General features: G+C 50.8%; 1 protein-coding gene across 1 annotated transcript; it reads right to left on the bottom strand.

Annotated features, from left to right (window-relative positions):
• Positions 1–2,735: 2,735 nt before the first annotated feature.
• Positions 2,736–14,870, bottom strand: LOC112308324 (histone-lysine N-methyltransferase PRDM9-like). The gene is made up of 11 exons (XM_053916460.2): positions 14,784–14,870; positions 14,428–14,523; positions 13,958–14,081; positions 13,555–13,668; positions 12,460–12,509; positions 10,280–10,436; positions 9,583–9,663; positions 9,108–9,379; positions 8,627–8,694; positions 7,254–7,447; positions 2,736–5,109 (listed from the first exon to the last, which is right to left on the bottom strand). The coding sequence occupies exons 2-11, from the start codon at positions 14,494–14,496 to the stop codon at positions 2,984–2,986; spliced, it is 3,255 nt and encodes a 1,084-aa protein (XP_053772435.1). The 5' UTR covers positions 14,497–14,523; positions 14,784–14,870; the 3' UTR covers positions 2,736–2,983.
• Between the last annotated feature and the right edge of the window lie 3,649 nt (positions 14,871–18,519).

Here is an 18,519-nt window from a genome sequence, read left to right as displayed (position 1 = left end):
TGATGGGTGGGCGGGAGGGGAGTATAAACACCCAGCTCCCTGTACAAGGTGGTCTGAGACCGTGTGAACTACAGGAGCAAGGCGGAAACAAAAGGGCCTGTTATGACTTAGCTTGGAGAGCCGCACACCATTTTCACAGTACAGATCAGCCTGGTTGTGTGAAGGAGGGGCTGTACAAGGGCGGGGGTGACAGCATGTGGATTTGGGGGACACCTTGGAGTCTGGCAGCTACGCTAGGAATGTGTTTTGCTGCTGAAGGGGAGGGAGAGGGAACAGACCTCTCTCTACTCATCTGGGATCGCTAAGCCTTCTGGGAGAGCTCCAGGGTCTGTCCTGGTCTGGGGTCATGGTGACCATCACCTGGCAGTCTGTGGTCCCCTCCACCCTGTATGTCAGTGCAGCCCCTTTGCCAGCGTCACACCAGGACTCTGCCCCTCTCCCATGCCCATGCCGAAAGCCACAGAATATTGAGTTTATGGTGTTCTCTCTGGGCTGGGCTGGTGGGGGGAGAAACAGGGAAGGGAAACAAAACCTGACACACACCTTCCTTTAAAAATGCAAAAAAGAAAATAGTGGATATTTATTACTGGAATCCACACAGCTCATGTAGACACTCTTCATTCACAAGCCTGGCTCTGGGAGGACAGAAAGGTCATCGTCCAGGTCATGGGACTTGGGTGTCCCCCTTTGGGGAACCCACCCCAGCAGGAACAGGGTGGGTTGTGCTTAGGTCTCCCTCATGCAGGAGAGGGTGTGATGGGGTCCTCACTGATTGTTCGCCATCTCTCTGTATTGAACTCGGCTCTGGTTCTAAGAAAAGTGTGACCTCTGGGAGCTGTTAGCACCCTCGCTATGATTATGCAGATGGGGATGTTTACCCTGTTCTCACCCTGAGTCTTGCTGGACTCCCAGCCATTGGGTCCATGGGAATTTTGTGCTCTTGGGCCATTGTGGACATCATCTGGGAATGGGTGGCCAGGAATGACCACCATTGTGCATGTCCATCATCCCATCAGACTTCACAAACAAAAGCTTAAAGATGCAGTAAGTACTAATTTCGAGATGGTGTCAGTGGTGCATGAAGCCCGGTGGGGCCCAGGTACGAGGAAAGTGCATCCCAGAAGCTGCCGTGTGTGGGCTTCATGAACGCCATACGCAGATGGGGCACACCTGTCACAGGAGAAACTCGGTTCTTCTTGCCGATGCAGTAAAGGATCACAGATCGGCAAGTGTACTAGCGTGCAAGCAGGGTGTATTCATGATACGCTCGCATGGACGAGGACAGGCCTTGCCGAGGTGGGGGTGAAAGGCAAGAGCACCAGGTCCTTCGTCCTGAGGACTCATGTATTTGGTGGGATGAGGGCAAAGAAATCACATATTGACTGGTGGGTAAAAGCGGTGCCAGCCTCCACAGGGGCCGTGCCCACCCACACGTAGGTATGTGTGCGGGGGGTCCTGTTAGCCTGAATCCTTATCTCGCTTCAGACCCCCATTGGTCATCTTGTAAGGCAGATACATGAGAGTTAAAGTTGAGGCAGTTACCCAGTTACCTAAGGGCTCTTTCTGTAAGCACTGGGGACCCTCTTGTAAAGCAGACAGGGCCAGAGGAAAGCTATTAGCCAAGTTTGTTTTCTGGGTCCTGTCCTTGAGCGCTGTGGACCCCCTCCCATCTTCTAGGCCTTGGATGAATAGTTTGAGAGCCTTTGCCAGACAGGGGAAACGATACCTAGAATCTCAACGTGTTAGCATGGTGTTTCTTGTGACGCTGGAACATCTGGCGATAGAATTGGACCAGGCTCAGGACTGCTGAGTTAGTGGGAGACATGACTTCCTTGGCCTCCCTGCCCTGGCTTACCATCTATCCCACCTAACACACCAGTGCAGGGACATGCTGTTCCCAGGGTCAGTCCTCAGCAAGGGGTGGGCAAGGGTCTTGCTTCACAGGCCACTGTCAGTAGCACCTGCCTGTGTTGAGGAGGCTCTGAGTGTGCGCGGGCTCAGTGGGAGGGTGGTGACGTAGAGGGAAGTGCATCCCCCACCTCAGGCCTCCTTCTCAGGGCCGCTGAGTCTAGGTGGGGAAAGCAGTGGGGTCTGCTCAAAGTCTGAATTTGGCTACAGACCCCTACCCTGTCCTTATCTTCCTTTGTCCAGCAGAACTTGTGATCTCAGCAATCCTCTGTGCCAGATTCTGTCTCTGCTGACTCAACTTTGAATGTCAACCCGAAAGGCTGGAGTTCCCATTTCCACTGTACAGACTAGGAAGCAGGCAGAGAGAAGTTGAGAATCTTGCCTTACATCACACAGCTGGAGGAGACAGAGCTGAGACTCACACCCACTACGGACTGATGTGGAATCTGTATGCTGTGCACCAGGAAATGCTGACCCTGAAGGGGCAGCAAGGAGAGTGAGGAAGACCAGGTTCCCAGACTGAGCCAGGCTCAGTCCATGCACAAGCATGCGTCCCTCCCTACCAATCACCTCTGAGGCCCACAGGTTGTAGGAAACCAGGAGAAGAGCCAAGAGAAGCCAAGGGAGGAGGCTGGGGAGCCTGTTAGGAGAAAAGGCCCAACTGCCCAGGAATCCGCGTAATTCCCTTCCCTGATAAGTCAGATCCCTCTCTGGGCAGTAACCAAAGTAGACTGACTAAAGACTTAGGCATTTGTAGGAGTTGAATTTCTGTGGCTGAGAGAATGAGTTCTTGGTGGCTCTTCCCAAACTCTGCTTTCAGTGATGGGGGGAGTGAGGGATGTGGGCTTCATATTTGTATGGAGACAAAACTTGTTAGAATAGGACGTCAAAAAAACCATGGAGAATGGTGCTGACATCCCCATATCACTATGGAACTGTTTGTCCATCTCCTCTCTTGTCATGAAATGGAGGGTTTGTTTAACCAGTTACTCCTGTACTGATTACAATCTTGGGGAGAGTACAGGGCCCTAGACTTCTTCCTATGGCTGTTGATATGAGACTTAATGCTAATGACTCACTCAGTCCACTTGAAAACATAGGGCTTCCCACTGTGTGTCCTCTGGTGTGTGACGAGACGTGACTTCCGTGTAAAGCCTCGCCCACACTCACTGCAAACATAGGGCTTCTCCCCTGAGTGTGTCCTCTGGTGTGTGATGAGATATGACTTGCGTGTAAAGCCTCGCCCACACGCCCTGCAAACATAGGGCTTCTCCCCTGAGTGTGTCCTCTGGTGTGTGATGAGATATGACTTCTGTGTAAAGCCTCGCCCACACTCCCTGCAAGCATAGGGCTTCTCCCCTGAGTGTGTCCTCTGATGTTTGATGAGATCTGACTTGCATGTAAAGCCTCGCCCACACTCCCTGCAAACATAGGGCTTCTCCCCTGAGTGTATCCTCTGGTGTGTGATGAGATCTGACTTGCATGTAAAGCCTCGCCCACACTCCCTGCAAACATAGGGCTTCTCCCCTGAGTGTATCCTCTGGTGTGTGATGAGATATGACTTGCGTGTAAAGCCTCGCCCGCACTCCCTGCAAACATAGGGCTTCTCTCCTGAGTGTGTCCTCTGGTGTCTTATGAGAACTGACTTCTGTGTAAAGCCTCGCCCACACTCCCTGCAAACATAGGGCTTCTCCCCTGAGTGTGTCCTCAGGTGTGTGATGAGATCTGACTTCCATGTAAAGCCTCGCCCACACTCCCTGCAAACATAGGGCTTCTCCCCTGAGTGTGTCCTCTGGTGTGTGACAAGATGTGACTTGCGTGTAAAGCCTCGCCCACACTCCCTGCAAACATAGGGCTTCTCCCCTGAGTGTGTCCTCTGGTGTGTGATGAGATGTGACTTCTGTGTAAAGCCTCGCCCACACTCCCTGCAAACATAGGGCTTCTCCCCTGAGTGTGTCCTCTGGTGTGTGATGAGATGTGACTTCTGTGTAAAGCCTCGCCCACACTCCCTGCAAACATAGGGCTTCTCCCCTGAGTGTGTCCTCTGGTGTGTGATGAAATATGACTTGCATGTAAAGCCTCGCCCACACTCCCTGCAAACATAGGGCTTCTCCCCTGAGTGTGTCCTCTGATGTTTGATGAGATCTGACTTACATGTAAAGCCTCGCCCACACTCCCTGCAAACATAGGGCTTCTCCCCTGAGTGTGTCCTCTGGTGTGTGATGAGATGTGACTTGCGTGTAAAGTTTCGCCCACACTCCCTACAAACATAGGGCTTCTCTCCTGAGTGTGTCCTCTGGTGTGTGATGAGAACTGACTTGTGTGTAAAGCCTCGCCCACACTCCCTGCAAACATAGGGCTTCTCCCCTGAGTGTGTCCTCTGGTGTGTGATGAGATATGACTTGCGTGTAAAGCCTCGCCCACACTCCCTGCAAACATAGGGCTTCTCCCCTGAGTGTGTCCTCTGATGTTTGATGAGATTTGACTTCCAGGAAAATGCTCGCCCACACTCCCTGCAAACATAGGGCTTCTCCCCTGAGTGTATCCTCTGGTGTGTGATGAGATGTGACTTCTGTGTAAAGCCTCGTCCACACTCCCTGCAAACATAGGGCTTCTCCCCTGAGTGTGTCCTCTGATGTTTGATGAGATGTGACTTCCAGGTAAAGCCTCGCCCACACTCACTGCAAACATGGGGCTTCTCCCCTGAGTGTGTCCTCTGGCCTCTAATGAGATGTGACCCATCATTGAAGCCTTGCGAACACCCTCCATGCTCGGTCGTTACAGTTCTTGACATTCCTACTTTCACAAACAACTTGCCTGTGTCCTCTGGACTCTCTTTCTGGCCTCTACGGGGCTCTTCCTCCATCATTCTCTCATGCTTGCTGGAGCTCATTTGTTCTTTGGAAGGCTGGAAAAGGGGTCTTGAGATTCTCCTCTGACTGATCCTTTTAAGCAAAGGTTTGGACCTTTTTTTGACCTCTGGACCTTCAGCTTTATCATTCCAGCTGTGTGTAGTAGTATGTTGGTGCTGCTGATTCTGATCCTCTGGGCAGGGTTCCTCTGCTTGGAGGTGTTTTCTTGCAGATGTTCCCAGGAGACTCTGAGAGGGGTGGCTGTGTTTCACGTGTTGGCTGAGGAACTTCTGACTGGAGAAGGCCAGAGGGCAGGAGGGACACAGGTGGACCTCTGGCTTTGGTTCTGCTGAAAGAGAAAGGTTTGGTCAGGGCAGATGTTGACGAGAATGCCTGGGCTGCACGACTTGGCTGCTGGTGAGACCTGCCCCGTGAGTCTTTCTTACTGTGGTGACAACACAAGCTCCGTCTCCCACAAAGCGTCCACTCGCAGCCTATTTTCCTTTTTAGTTTTGTGCAGTGCACCTTCTTCAGAAATCCAGAAAGCCCCCATCAGGAGGGTCTGTTCTAATATTGCCCAGAGTAGGGGCTTTTGAGGAGCACGAGAGGCCATTTCACTCCCTGTGCGGATGGGACTGCAGTGACCTTTCCCTTCTATAGGCATCTTCTAGGTCGTGTTAAAGAGCAAACCACAGGCTCCAACTAGGAATTGCTTCTCTGCTTTCCTAAACAGTAAAATAAAATGTCCTCCCTGACCTTGCTTGTGTGTCTCAGTGGGTTGAGTGCCAGCCTGCTAAGCAAAGAGTCGCACGTTCGATTTGCAGTCAGGGCACCTGCCTAAGTTGTGGGCCAGGTCCCCAGTAGGGAGCGTGCGAGAGGCAACCACACACTGATGTTTCCCTCTCTTTCTCCCTCTTCCTCTCTAAAAATAAATAAATAAAATCTTTAAAAAAATTTCTTCCTCCAGCCTCACACCAGACATTTATGCTTCATTTCATTCGGTGTTAGCCCATTTCAAATACACCGAGAAGTCGTTTCAAAATATTTCTCCAACCACACTTCTTCCACGCCCGACTCCTGTTCCTCTCTGACCCACCGCCACGCTCTCTCACTTGGAGATGAAGCAATCTGAGGGGATTCCCCACTGGAGTTTATTTTCTAAAAATTAACAAAGCACAATCAGAACAGAGAACACAGCACTCTGCAGCTGACGACTGCACGCTTTCACTCAGGAGAGTCCCCAGTGTCTCAACTCGGATCATCGGCGCTGCATTTCCGGGCTGCGGAGCATCTGTCTGATCTCCGTTCCTACCCTCTGTGCTAACAGGAGACCCGAGTGACCCTCAGCACATTCAAGGCCCCACCTCTTTTCTTCCCTGCACTAGCGGCTCCCTCTGCCTGGGACCCTTTGCCCGCAGGTATTGTTGTAAATGTTATCTCCCTTTGAGAGATCCCTTCTGGGACCATCTGCCACACTGCACCTCCCCTCACACTGATCCCTAGGCTCTCATCCTGGATGATTTTTCTCCAAAGCACTAACCACTGTGCAGTGTTATGTACATGCAAACACCTGTGTCTGGGCTTCCCTCCTCCACACGTCAGCCCCTCCAGAGCAGTGATTCTTGTCCTCATGTTAAGCTGTACTTCCTGGTCCCAGGACCCTGTGCGCCAGAGTAGGATCTCACCTGACAATTCACTGAAATGACGGACGAATGTGCCCTGCCTGAATGATGTGGCTCGGTGGGTTGGGTGTTGTCCCACAAACTGAAAGGCTACAAGTTCGATTCCCAGTCCGGACAAATGCCAGGGTTGTGAGCCAGTTGGGGGTGTGTGAGAAACCACTGATTAATGTTTCCCTTACACATTGATGTTTGTCTCCCTCCTTTCCACTCGCTGTAAAAGTAAATCATTTAAAAAATAGATTTTATTTATTTATTTATTTATTTTGAGAAAGGGGAAGGGAGGTGAAAAGAGAGGGAGAGAAACATCAATGTGTGGTTGCCTCTCGCGTGCCCCTACTGGGGACCTGGCCCGAAACCCAGGCATGTGCCGGTGACTGTTGGTTCACAGTCCAGCACTCAATCCACTGAGCAACACCAGCCAGGGCAATCTTTAAAAAATAATGAATGCCTGTAAAAAATGTTTTATTTAGAAGTATGGAGGAAAATTAATAAGAAACAGCTATAAAAGTGTCAGAAAAACTGCTTTGGTGAGAGCTGGTCAGTGCTTGAAAACTTTTTTTTCCTTTTTTTGCCTCTCAGTCTGTCAGCACTATATGCATTTGTGTATTTTGGGCATGAAATATTTTAAAAAGAAAAAATATAAACATTTTGCCTAAGAGTCAAAGGCATATGAATTGTGAATTTCTGAAGCATCTGATTGGAAACTTTACTGACTTTAGAGTGGATTTTACTCTACTTAGGAGTTGGATCATGAATATTTCTATGGAGAATTCTCTCTTCTCTTTCTGTTTTGAAGAACAGTGGTGCCTACCTCTTCCGGCCGCAAGCTCTGTCTTCCACTTGCTGCCCCACTTGCTGCCCAGCTCCTGGCCATACTCGTCCCCGTACCAGACCAGCAGCTCACAGCCTGGCCTGACGACCCGGCAGGTTCGGTAGAAAATCTGCCTGTGGTATTGAAAGGCCACCAGGTTTTGCTCTTCATCATCCCGGGCGCAGTTGACATACCTGGGATTGAGGCAGATGAAGGGAAAGAAAAGCACAGCAATGCATTCCCACTACCTGAAAAGCCCTTCCCAGACCACCTGCCACACCGCACCATCCCCACCAGCAAAGCAAAGTCCATGTCCATCTCCTCACTGACTCTTGCGGCCCTCAGGCTCTGGTGTCGCTCACAGCCCCTACTGCCCCTGGGGACCTTCTGTTCAGCGTCTGAGCGTCTGTCAGGGTGTCATGTGAACTCCTACCTCCAAGTCCTGCTTGCAGTGCTAATGCTGCCTAATACCATTTTGTAAAACCCAGTTCCAGACTTAACCTCCACCCTGACTGGCCATAATATCCAGTGATCTCTGGCTTCTCCAAACTCTAAATCAAGTTGTCTCACACCACAGAACCTGGTGCTTGATATAGGGCCTACTTCTAAATTAGCTCACTAATTAGTCAGTACTCAGCCCACGTGTTTTCTCTTGAGAGGCCTTTCTCCAACCCCCCTACACTTTATTTAGGGTACCGTTCACTTGCCTCCCCAAGGTTATCATAGAAAATTGGAGGTCTTTTTGTCTTAGTAAAATAAAACAGAACAATAGTAGTTGATTCCCATTCTGTTATCCCTGATAAGAGAGCCCCTCTCAGGAAAGGGGCCCGTGACCACTCCTCTGCAGGCCTCAGAGCCCAGCTCTAGTTAGAAGTGAGGCTGGGACGGTTTGCTTCCCCCCAGGTTTGGGCCGTCCTTGGTTTGTGCTATCTTGACACTGTGCACTTCTTGGAAATTATAGTTAAATGTTTCTAAAAGCAATTGTTTTTATGTCTGTCTGCAGTAAGTCCTCCATAAGGACATGGGTTGTGTGACCTGTTCAAGTAATGTATTCCTTCATCTAACCTGGAATATAGTGAGTGCTTAATTAATGCTCATTTGATACATTAAAGTGTAATCCAGTGTCCCTGGTGAATCTAGGCTGTTCAAGGTCCTTTCCAGTGCCCAGACTGTGTCTAGCAGAGAGTTTTACATTTTGAGGACATATGCTGTACTTTTTTCCTAAATGTTCCCTGAAATGAAAGAACACTGTATGGAGAAAAAGAGGAAAAAGGATTAAGGGAGACCGCTGAGCGAGGCATGATGAGAGGGAAAGCCATATGGGCTTGTGGGGGATGAGTCCCCTCTGGCACCCAGAGACCCGTTGACCTCACCTCATCCAGTTGGCCCAGGATTTGTCCTTTCCATCCACATACTCATAGCAGTTTCTCCCCTTGGCGATCTGCATTTCAGAAAAGAAGTTAAAGACCTTTTATTTTTTTCATGTGGAGGTAATAGTCAGAGGAATTATTTTACTCCACTGTCATCAAAGCTCTTGCAGCCTGCATGGGGATTCCACTGCCAGTGGTGACCACACGATATTTTCCTTACTCATCATCTACACATCTGAGTCTGGCTGTCCAATCAGAGCAGGAGCCCCACAAGGGAGGAGCCACTCCTTTGTGTCTGCACCACTTTGCTCCCACTTACGCTCTGATCCTTAAACAGGAGCTCTGTGTTCATGTGAAGTCCCTTCAGTACACACAGCTAACCATGTTGTCCCTCCATGTCTAGCATGTAGGAGGTGAGGTCCCTCCAGGCCTCAGAAGGAATGTGGGAAGCCAGAGGATAGTGGAAGAGGCAAATACTTCTTACCAGCCAGGAGTATCTGCTCTTGGCTGCCTCTTCATCTTCTGTGATGTGTCCTTCATAAGGGCCAAAGTGCAGACCCACTGGCAAATCAGCTGCCTCATTCCACACTCCAAGCCCAGCCTCAGGGATGCCCGATGGCCCGATTCTCAAACCAGGGGGCAGGGTGAGGGCCGAGCGGTTGGGATGCCCCTTGTCCGCTGCACTGTCCTTTACAAATGCAGGGGGCCCATGCACAGCACAGCTGTCGATGAAGAAGTTCTGACACTTCTGACAATCTGGAGGCAAGAGCAACAGGGGTTAGGGAAGGTACAGCGCGTGTTCCTGGACACAAAGAGCTTCAGAGGGCGTCCGGCACTGACATCACTGAGACTCAATGCTGTACTCCATCCAGGTCACTAGAGGGAGGGAATGATTTGGGGACCAAAGGACTGGATGAAATTACTGTATTATAACACGCTTCTCAGTGAGGGTCACTTACAGAGGTAGTCATCATCCTGGGGCTCGCCGATCTCTTCTCGTAGGCTGTACATCTTCACTTCAATCTCCTCTCTCCTGAGTTCTAAGTTGGAGAAGTCCAGGTGAGTGAGGTTGGTGGGGTGTGGAGTGTTAGTTCCCATTTTGTCATATAACACACAATCTCCTCCCATCAAATTATTACCTGTCCTTTTGCATACTCCGGTATTTTATTATTAACTATTGGTTCAGAAGACTAAGACTCCACACCAACTACAGATGACTGATGCAGTTTTAGTTCCTAGATCTTCCCATTACCCTGTGTAACTTGCCAACCTGTAACCATTCATAAAGTATTTATGGAATGCACATTATGTGTTAGGCCTTGAGCAAAGGCCTGGGCACCCAACACCAATAAAGTGTGGCTGCTAGGATCACAGATGCATTTGTTGGACAACTTGCACGTGTCACTTGTTTTAAATGTAACTTAACCTTTCAAACAATACACGAGCGATGTCTCCTTCTCTTCACTTTACACAGTAGCATTCAGGAGCTCGGAGCATTTACAGGATTTGCCCACAGCTCCAGTGCTAACTTCAGCCTCAGCTCAGCCCAGCTTGAATCCGAGTCCATCCAAAGTCCGCCCCACAGACCCAGGCCATAGTTATCAGCCCTTCTGTAGGACTGAGAGGAACTAACGTTTCCAAACTATGTTCTCTTACCTGATTTTTGTCTAGTGTGCCGTCCAAAGGCACACGCTTCTCCAGGAGGGGACGCTGGATTCTGGGCCTGCTCTGAGTCACTTGCAGTCATCAAATTTGCTGTTCCTGACAATTCCTTCAAACTGTATTCACTGCTTAATGGCACCCTGGATGTTGCCTTCAACATAAGAGTCACATATTAAAAGATAGCATGTATTTAATTTTTTAAGGCCTGTGATACATTTTATATGCATGTCTTTAATACTTCAACCCTTGGAAATACCTATGGAGTATGAACATTAGAGGGGATAGGGCCAATGTGGGTAGTGAATCCAAGATTAGAACTCATGCCTTATGGCTCTTTTCTTTCAACTGTCTCTGTGATATTGAGAGTGGAGGATATTGGGAAGAGAATAAAGAAATCGTTAGCAGAAACATATCTAGGCAGTAAATAAAATGGTGGTAAAATCTGCAATACCTTGGAAAGAATATTTGTACTTAGATTAGCTGGTTCCCACCAATTCTGTTTGGATAAGGCTGTATCAGTAGCTAGTTGTCTTCAGTTTCATGATCTATAAAACAAGCTAATTTTTAATGTTATAGTAAACATGAAATAATGTTCAGAGAAGCGTTCTGTGAATTGTGTGATACAGTATGAATGTGAGGTTACAGTCCTGCCATCAATTTACCCCTCAGCTCTCTCCATATTTCAAATCTCACAGAAATTACCTTCCGTGTTCATTGATCATCTCCTAGTTTAATTTATAATTGTGAAATCATTCATTTGGCAAACATTCGGGGGCCCTGATCTGGGCCTGTGACCTCTGAGAAGTCTCAGGTATGGACCAGCCTCTCAAAGAGCTCACAGTGCAGAGGTAGGCAGGCTGAAGAAATGATTCTAAACAGGATGAGAGTGGCCTCATTAGAATTCAGGGAAAGAAGCTGTTATGCCACCTTACAGGAAACGGCATTTGAAATCAGTTCCAGACAGACGAGTTTCTATTGAAAAGTGTGTAACCTACATGAAGTCCTCAAGTCATGTTATTATTTGTTGTTTCCCAATCATCAAACCTGAAGCTCCTCAGGGGTTAGAGATGCTCTTTGATTAAAGCGGGAGGCTGTGATCCTGGACATTCTACATTCTTCTTCATCTGGGACCATCCACTGTGCAAACTGCCTACACACTGCATGCTTTCCTCAGTCAGAGGGTCTCAGTGCACCTCTCACGGGAGCACAGCAGAGAAGAACTTCGGCTGAAACCATCAGTCAGATGAATGATGTAATGACATATTGATAAAACAATGCAAACTTTAGAAAACTATGACAGTTTATTTTTCTAATTTTTAAAAAAGATTTTATTTTCTTTAGAGAGGGGAAGGGAGGGAGAAAGAGAGGGAGAGAAACATCGACGTGAGAGAGAATCATTGACCACTTGCCTCTCGCATGCACCCCAACCGGGAACCTGGCCCACAACCCAGGCATGCGCCCTGACCAGGAATCAAACCGGTGATCTTTCGCTTTGCAGGATGACACCCAACCGAGTCACGCTGGCCAGGGCAAAACCATGAACGTTGTAATGAGTGTGTAAGTGGTTTAGAGAAGACACTGTGGGTTAGATTGCACCACCCCTGATACTGAGATCTTAGACATATAGTCAAACATTTCTGTATCTCTGAAAGCTCACTTTCCTCATCGTAAATGGTGATAGTTATAGTGTGCACCTCATCAGGTTGTTGTAATGTTTAAGTGAGTTTATTCACGTAGAATTCTTAAAGTCTGAAATATTGTGAGAATGAAACAAATAGTTACCATTGTTGCTATAGGTGTTAACTATTAAGATGATGATGAGCCCTGGCTGGTGTGGCTCAGTGGATCGAGCGCTGCCTGCAGACTGCAAGGTCACCAGTTCCATTCCCGGTCAGGGCACACGCCTGGGTTGTGGACTGGGTCCCCCAGTTGGGGGCATACAAGAAGCAACTTACTCATGTTTCTCGCCCTCTCTTTCTCCCTCCATTCCCCTCTTTCTAAACAAATCAATAAATAAAATCTTTAAAAATGGATGATAATATCGGACAATGTGTTGAAGGGACCAGGAAAGGAAGGCAGAAGTTCCCAGGATACTTTCTGCATTTTCCTACTCCTACCTGCATTCCTATCCATGAGAGGAATTTTCTTGTCAACAGGATTTGGGAAATACTCACCTTCTGGGGTTCACTCCGTTCCCTTCTGAAGGCCACCCAAGAAGATTTCACTGAAAGATGGTGAGAAATCAGTGTTTTGGTTGGTAAATGTTTCCAAAATCTGGAGATCCTTATCAGGGACACAGAATTCTGAATGAGAACAGTCCAAGAACAATCCAGGGTGATTGGAAAAGGTTTTCTGAGGTATCGTAAGGCCTAGGCTTCTGTTGGGGCCATCAACTAATTTCATTAGAAAGATAAAGAAAATAGACAAAGTGCCATCCACACTTCATCCTATGTTCATACAGCATCTATCACATTTATTAGAAATAAATTGGCCTCTCCTGACAAAAATGTAATAAAAGTGACTGCACAGAAACTCCCTGTCTTTAACACAACCCTTTCTCCGTCCTGCTTTCTTCATTCACACTGGCCTTGTCCGGGCTACGGCACCACGGCCACCTCGCCTCCTTTCTCTGGTCCCCTCCCACCCGGGCACTTACTGGCCGTCCCCGCCCTTCCTTAATCATTAGACTCCGGTCAGCACCAACAGTCTGCTGACCACAGAAGCAGAATCCCAGTCAAGTGAAAGATCAGACCTTGACTTCAGCTGTGTTTCAACCCCACACCCATGGAAGTGGACTGACCCTACCAAGCGAGCACTCGTGATGCTGGACAGAATGGCACCAGGGCCGACATCAGGAAAGATACAGTGACCAACCCTCCCTACCCGGGGCCTCCCCCAAACTGCCGTAATCACCACGGTTAATACCGTGTCCGTCTGTCCCCATGCAGGCCGTGGGCAGCCGGGTGTTGGAACTCTCTTCACCGGCCAGACCTGCCTCCCTCTCTTGCGATTACAACTATTCTGAATCAGTTATTTCTTATTCACTTGTATGTTCTTATACATTTACTGCTTATTACTGTATCTATAAATACATGTGATTATGTAGCACTTGATAGTTTACACGAATAGCCCCTTACTGTGCGACACACTGTTTGGCATCTTGCTTGTTCGCTGGACAAGCGAACCTGCTCCCTGGTTAAGTCCTGAGATGCAGCCTGACCTAAACAGGTCCGTGTCGGCAGGCGGCTCTGGTTCCTCCTGCCCCTCACCTTGCCGCCTTGGAGCAGGGTCTTCATCAGAGTCCTCAGGGTCCTCCTCCTGGAGCTCAGCGGCAGGCCTGCGGGGGCGGTGACACATGAAAGCTGGTCGCGGGGCCCTGAGACCTGCAAAGAGACAAGACCTTCGTCCTGAAAGCAAAGAGCCTGGAGGAGGAACGAGCCCCAGGAAGCCCGTGTGACTGGCTACCGACAGGATGGGAGAGTCTACGACAAGTTGCAGTGGGCGCTGCACTGTCAGTGCCGGCCCTGCTCTGACGCAAAGGAGCAAATTCCCCCTTCGGCGTTGATACAGGAAGGAGCCGCAGGCGAGGGAGGGGACCGCCCCAGCCAAGCCGGAGCCGGCCCAGCAGCCCTTCAGGTCACCAGGCTCCTCCGCCCGGCGCCTGCGCACTACCTTGGCCGACGAGCACGTCGAAGTTCCTCTTCAGGTTCCAGTACCGGCCTTTCTCCCCGTCTCCCATCGCCGCCCACTCCTCCCTGGAGAAGTAGAGGGAAACGTCTTTCCAAGCGTCTTCGGCCTGGGGAGGAGAGTGGACGCACCAGTGACTCAGTGATGCGCACGAGAATGCGCGCAGGGGGCCTGCCCCGCCCCGGTGCAGGGAGCCTGCGGGGCCCCGTGGTCCACGGTGGTCCTCGTGCTGCAAGCACCCAGCCGAGTCTCTGTCGAGTCTCTGTCGGTCCGAGCGGCTGTTCCTCCCGGCTGCGTCCCGGGGGGCCGCCCGCACTCTGCGCCATCCCCCGCTTCCCTGACCCGGCCCTGCCACCTGGAGCCCCGTCTCTCCCACCAGCGTCCTGCACACGCGCTGCGAGGGCCGGGCATCTGCGCAGCCCTGCCCCCCGCTTCCCGCGGACCCCACAGCTCACCTGAGGCTTCCGCCCCGTCCGCCCCGCTTCTCCCTCGGGGCGCTCCTGCGGGCCCCCGTCGGGGCTCATGGCGTCCCAGCCCCGAGTCCCAGGCGCCTGTGGAAGGAGAAGGCGCTGAGAGGGCCGAGCGCCTTTCCGGCGTTGGCAGGGCACCGGGAGAGGGGGACGAGGGGCGGACAAGCTGGGCCACCGCAGCAGACCCACCCACGGTGGGCGCCCTCGTTCCCCCTCCCGCCCCCCTTCCTCCGCACGCTGCCTCAGCGCAGGCTCTGGAGGGCCCCTCCGGCGGGCGGGCCGGCGGGCAGGCGGCGGCGCCAGGAAACGCGCTCTTCTCAGGGGAGGGCTCGGAGTCGCACCGGGTTCTGCAGACACCGGCACGCGACGCAGGCGTGGCCTCCAGCAGACCGCCGTCTCTCGGGCGGAGGCGCGGGCCTGGTGCTCCGGGCTGCAGACACTTGGAGCCCCTGGGGGAGGGGGCGGAACCTCTGAGGCCGAGATTTGGGGCCTCTCGTCGAGGGGCTTTACGTTCCCCGCCGTTGAGTTAGTTTCCAGGATGACGACATACAGGGTCTCTGAATTGGGGGAAACTTGGTCTTTCCGAGCGAGCTGCAGGTAGGGTGCCCGAGCTGAGGGGAACGGGGGTTTCCAGGCTGTTTGGGGGTCTAAGCGTTGGGGGTCAGGAGATGTGGGGTCCTCCCGGTTAGCGGACGCGGGTCCCTCGATGCTAAAGGGATCTGCGGCCCCGCAGATGAGGGCATCTGCGGTCTCTTAGGCTGGACTTTGAAGGTCTCGGGCTAAGCGTCCCACATGGCAAGATTCCCGCTTACGGGTCAGTCTCCCGGGGCCCCTGCCTCGCTGCCCACCTCTGCAGAGAGTCCTCTCCGAGCTCCCGGCTTCCTGCCCTCCGGAGGTGTGAGGGTGCGGGGGTGGGGCGAGGTTCCAGCCTGGACAGCCACGTGGGAGCAAGCCGCCAATCAGTGCTGCGATCCCAGGGCCCTGCTCGCCAATGGAGTCAGAAGAAGCTTAGAGGGCGGGGCAGGGGGCGGAGCCAGCCTGTTAGTCCAGGGTTCGAGACTGGCGGGAGGAAGGCCCGCCCCACCCCGCCGGGATTGGCTGCTCTGGGCCGGGCTAGCGCCTGTCATGCACCCTGCAAGGGTGGTTTCCTTGGCTTGTTTTCCAGCGGCAGGTGAGGGACCCGTCCCGCAGGAGCTGGAAGCCCGGATCCCAGGCCGATCTTAAGGGTGGACGTGGCCCTCCTGCCGCCTGACAAAGTGTCTTTGCTCCATCAGACTGTAGTCGGGATCCCCAACTTTCGTCTAGGCCCTTCCGTGCCCTCCCTTGTCAAACCCACTTTCCGCAAGAGCTGCATAAACCAGTGAGGACGCCGTCAAGACTGCATTGCATTCCGGGAAACTGTTAAGTCAGTAAATTCTGACTACCCAATTGGTAGAAACAAAGTAAGTTCCAGAGGGTTCAAAGATTTAAACACAACAAATGACACAATAAGTAACTGGAAAACATACTGGGAGAATTTCACGTCTCAAAGAAGTGGCTTTATGAGTAATAGGTATGTTTAAGTAACTCAGGTCTAAAAACATTTCAGAAATTGGAAGACGAGATAAAACTAAATAAAAAATACTGAGAAAACCTACAGGTATTTTGCATAAAAATAAGATACCAAATTTGAGTTCCACAGAGTAGGGTCAGTGTAACTGCTGCTGGCTTTCACGGGATAAAATGGGAAGAGTGTCTCTGGTCCTTATCTCGTTTCGAGCACGTAAATATACCTCGATTTCCATGGGCTGCAAATAAGCCAACTAATTATTACTGTGAAATTGCATAAAGGGAAACCTCACTAAAGTGGAGTTAGGGTCAGTGGGGGTGCTGTCACATAGCACCACCCGGGGTCAATTACAGGAAAAATTGTCTGTCACAGGCCCCAACATGAAGATGTACCGTATGCTCCCAGGAGAAACCGACTCCCCAGCAACTCAGCCAGAGAGAAACCATGATCACCCTGAACTGATGCTTTTCTCCTCTGCACTTTCGTTTGAAATGACCCCTCTCAAGTTCCTCCTTTCTCTCCGTAAAATTTTTCCCCTAGTAGCCCTGGCCTGGTAGCTCAGTTGGTTAGAGTGTCCTGCCTATATTCCAAGGTGGTCAGTTCATTCTCCAGTCAGGGCACATACAAGAAGCAATCTATGAATGAATACATAAGTGGAACAACTCTTTCTCTCTCTTTCAAATTAATATATGAAATGTAAAAAAAGCATAAAAAGTTTCCCCCAGTTATGCTTCCCTGTGTATGAAATGAAGTATGTATATTTTATCCAACACTTACATAATAACATGTAATTTTAGTATATATCTTACCAAATTATCTTTAGTATGTATCTTACTAAATAGTAATATATCTTACATATTTTAACAAATTCAGTAGAAGAGAATTTGTTAAGTTATGGTTTCTGACACTGTGATGTATTATAAACGTTAAAAATGGGTAGGGATATATGATATTTCATTAAAGAAACAAAACCTAGTAAGGTGGTTCTAATGGATTTTAACAGAGAATAATTTCTAAGTAATGTTATGTGAGAAAAGCATTCTGCAAACCAAATTGTGTTTAAAAAACCCAGGCAGAAGACATGTGCTAAAAGGAGACGCAGGGATCAGGGTCTGGGCAACGTGCAGGGGAAAAGTTGCTTTCCTTTCATGTCATTTTGTTACAGAGCAGGCGGGGGGTGGGTTCACGATAAATTATTACAGAATGGATTCCCCCCTTCCTATCTCTGGAGGTTCCCCCCCCCACACACACCTGCTAGGTTCAAAATGCCCGCCGCTAGAGGAAAGATGTCTCTCAATGTCAGAGACTGGTGAAAAGGAATGAAATTATTTATTTAAAAGTTACACAGACTTAGAGTAATGACTTAATGTCTTCATTAAAATTCTAAAGTCCTCTAGAATGCCCACAGATGCACAGTCCTTCCCTCTCCCTCTGGCCAGTCTGGGGTACCGTAGCTCAGGAAAAGAAGTAGAAGTCTGTGATTCAGACTCCTGGCACCATCAGCTATGTGGCTGCTGCAATCTCCAGTGAATCCAAAGTCATGTGGCACCTTCTCACGGCCCACCAGGAGAGTCGTTTCTCCCATTTTCTTCCTGGCAAAGTCCGCCCTGCTGCCTAAGCCGCGTGGCAAAAAGAAGCACTCCAAAACCACATGGTCCTCTCCTATTCACTCCATCAGAACCCCGTGGTGCTCCCTATTCACTTCAGAACCGCACGGTCCACTTCTTTCCCCTCAGAGAGAAGCAGGGCGCAGCTAAGAGGAAGACCCCAAGAAGGGATTTCTAATGGGAGAGGACGAATGGGCCCCAGAGAGCCCCCAAGAAAATCAACAGCCCTGGTCGCAGAGGCTCCTGTCGCCTCCCCGTCCCCGGCCACAGGGCCGGGTACTGTTGCCCTGATTTGCCACAGTGGAATGCCTTTTGTGGACACCAAGGACAGGAAGCTGCCAATGCCTTCACGGAGAGAGGGATTCCAGCTGTGAGGGACTGAGGTCGCAGCGGTCACAGTCCCTACTTGTGTGGTTTAGCCCAGACTTTAGAGAGTTGAAGCCCCTCGGTCCAAGTTTGCTGCCTCCAGGCAGGGTGGGACAGGTCGAACCAAAAGCAAGAATCTTAGCCACCCAGGCGGGGCTCAGGCCTGAGTACCCACCAGAGAACCCGTGCAAGGGCGTGGGTCACACCCGCCCGGGCATGCTCCGCCTGGCACAGTACTGTGGCCGGCCCCCCGCCGCGGACCAAGGTCCCCAGGTCTTCCCTGGGCACTCTGCCTCTGCGGGGGTGGGAGACCTGCTGGGAAGTGTGGTTCTCGGGAAAACGCACGGTCCTCTGGGAGGAAGGGAGGGCTTCCAGTTCCCTGGACACGAGCCGAGGGACCCTGTGAACCTGGGCTGATATCTCAAGGGTGGGGCACGTTGCCAGAGGGAGGTTTGTGGTGGGGGGGCCTGCCGTGTGCCTGCCAAGCCCCGTGACTTGGCCGGAAACCAGCCAGCCGCAGCTTGGACAACAGCCATCTCCTGGGGTCCTACCCCT

This window comes from Desmodus rotundus, chromosome 2 (assembly GCF_022682495.2).
Source record: "Desmodus rotundus isolate HL8 chromosome 2, HLdesRot8A.1, whole genome shotgun sequence".
Classification (NCBI taxonomy): Eukaryota; Metazoa; Chordata; class Mammalia; order Chiroptera; family Phyllostomidae; genus Desmodus; species Desmodus rotundus.
The sequence above is the reverse complement of the archived record's forward strand: the minus strand, read 5'-3'. Positions and strand labels throughout refer to the sequence as shown.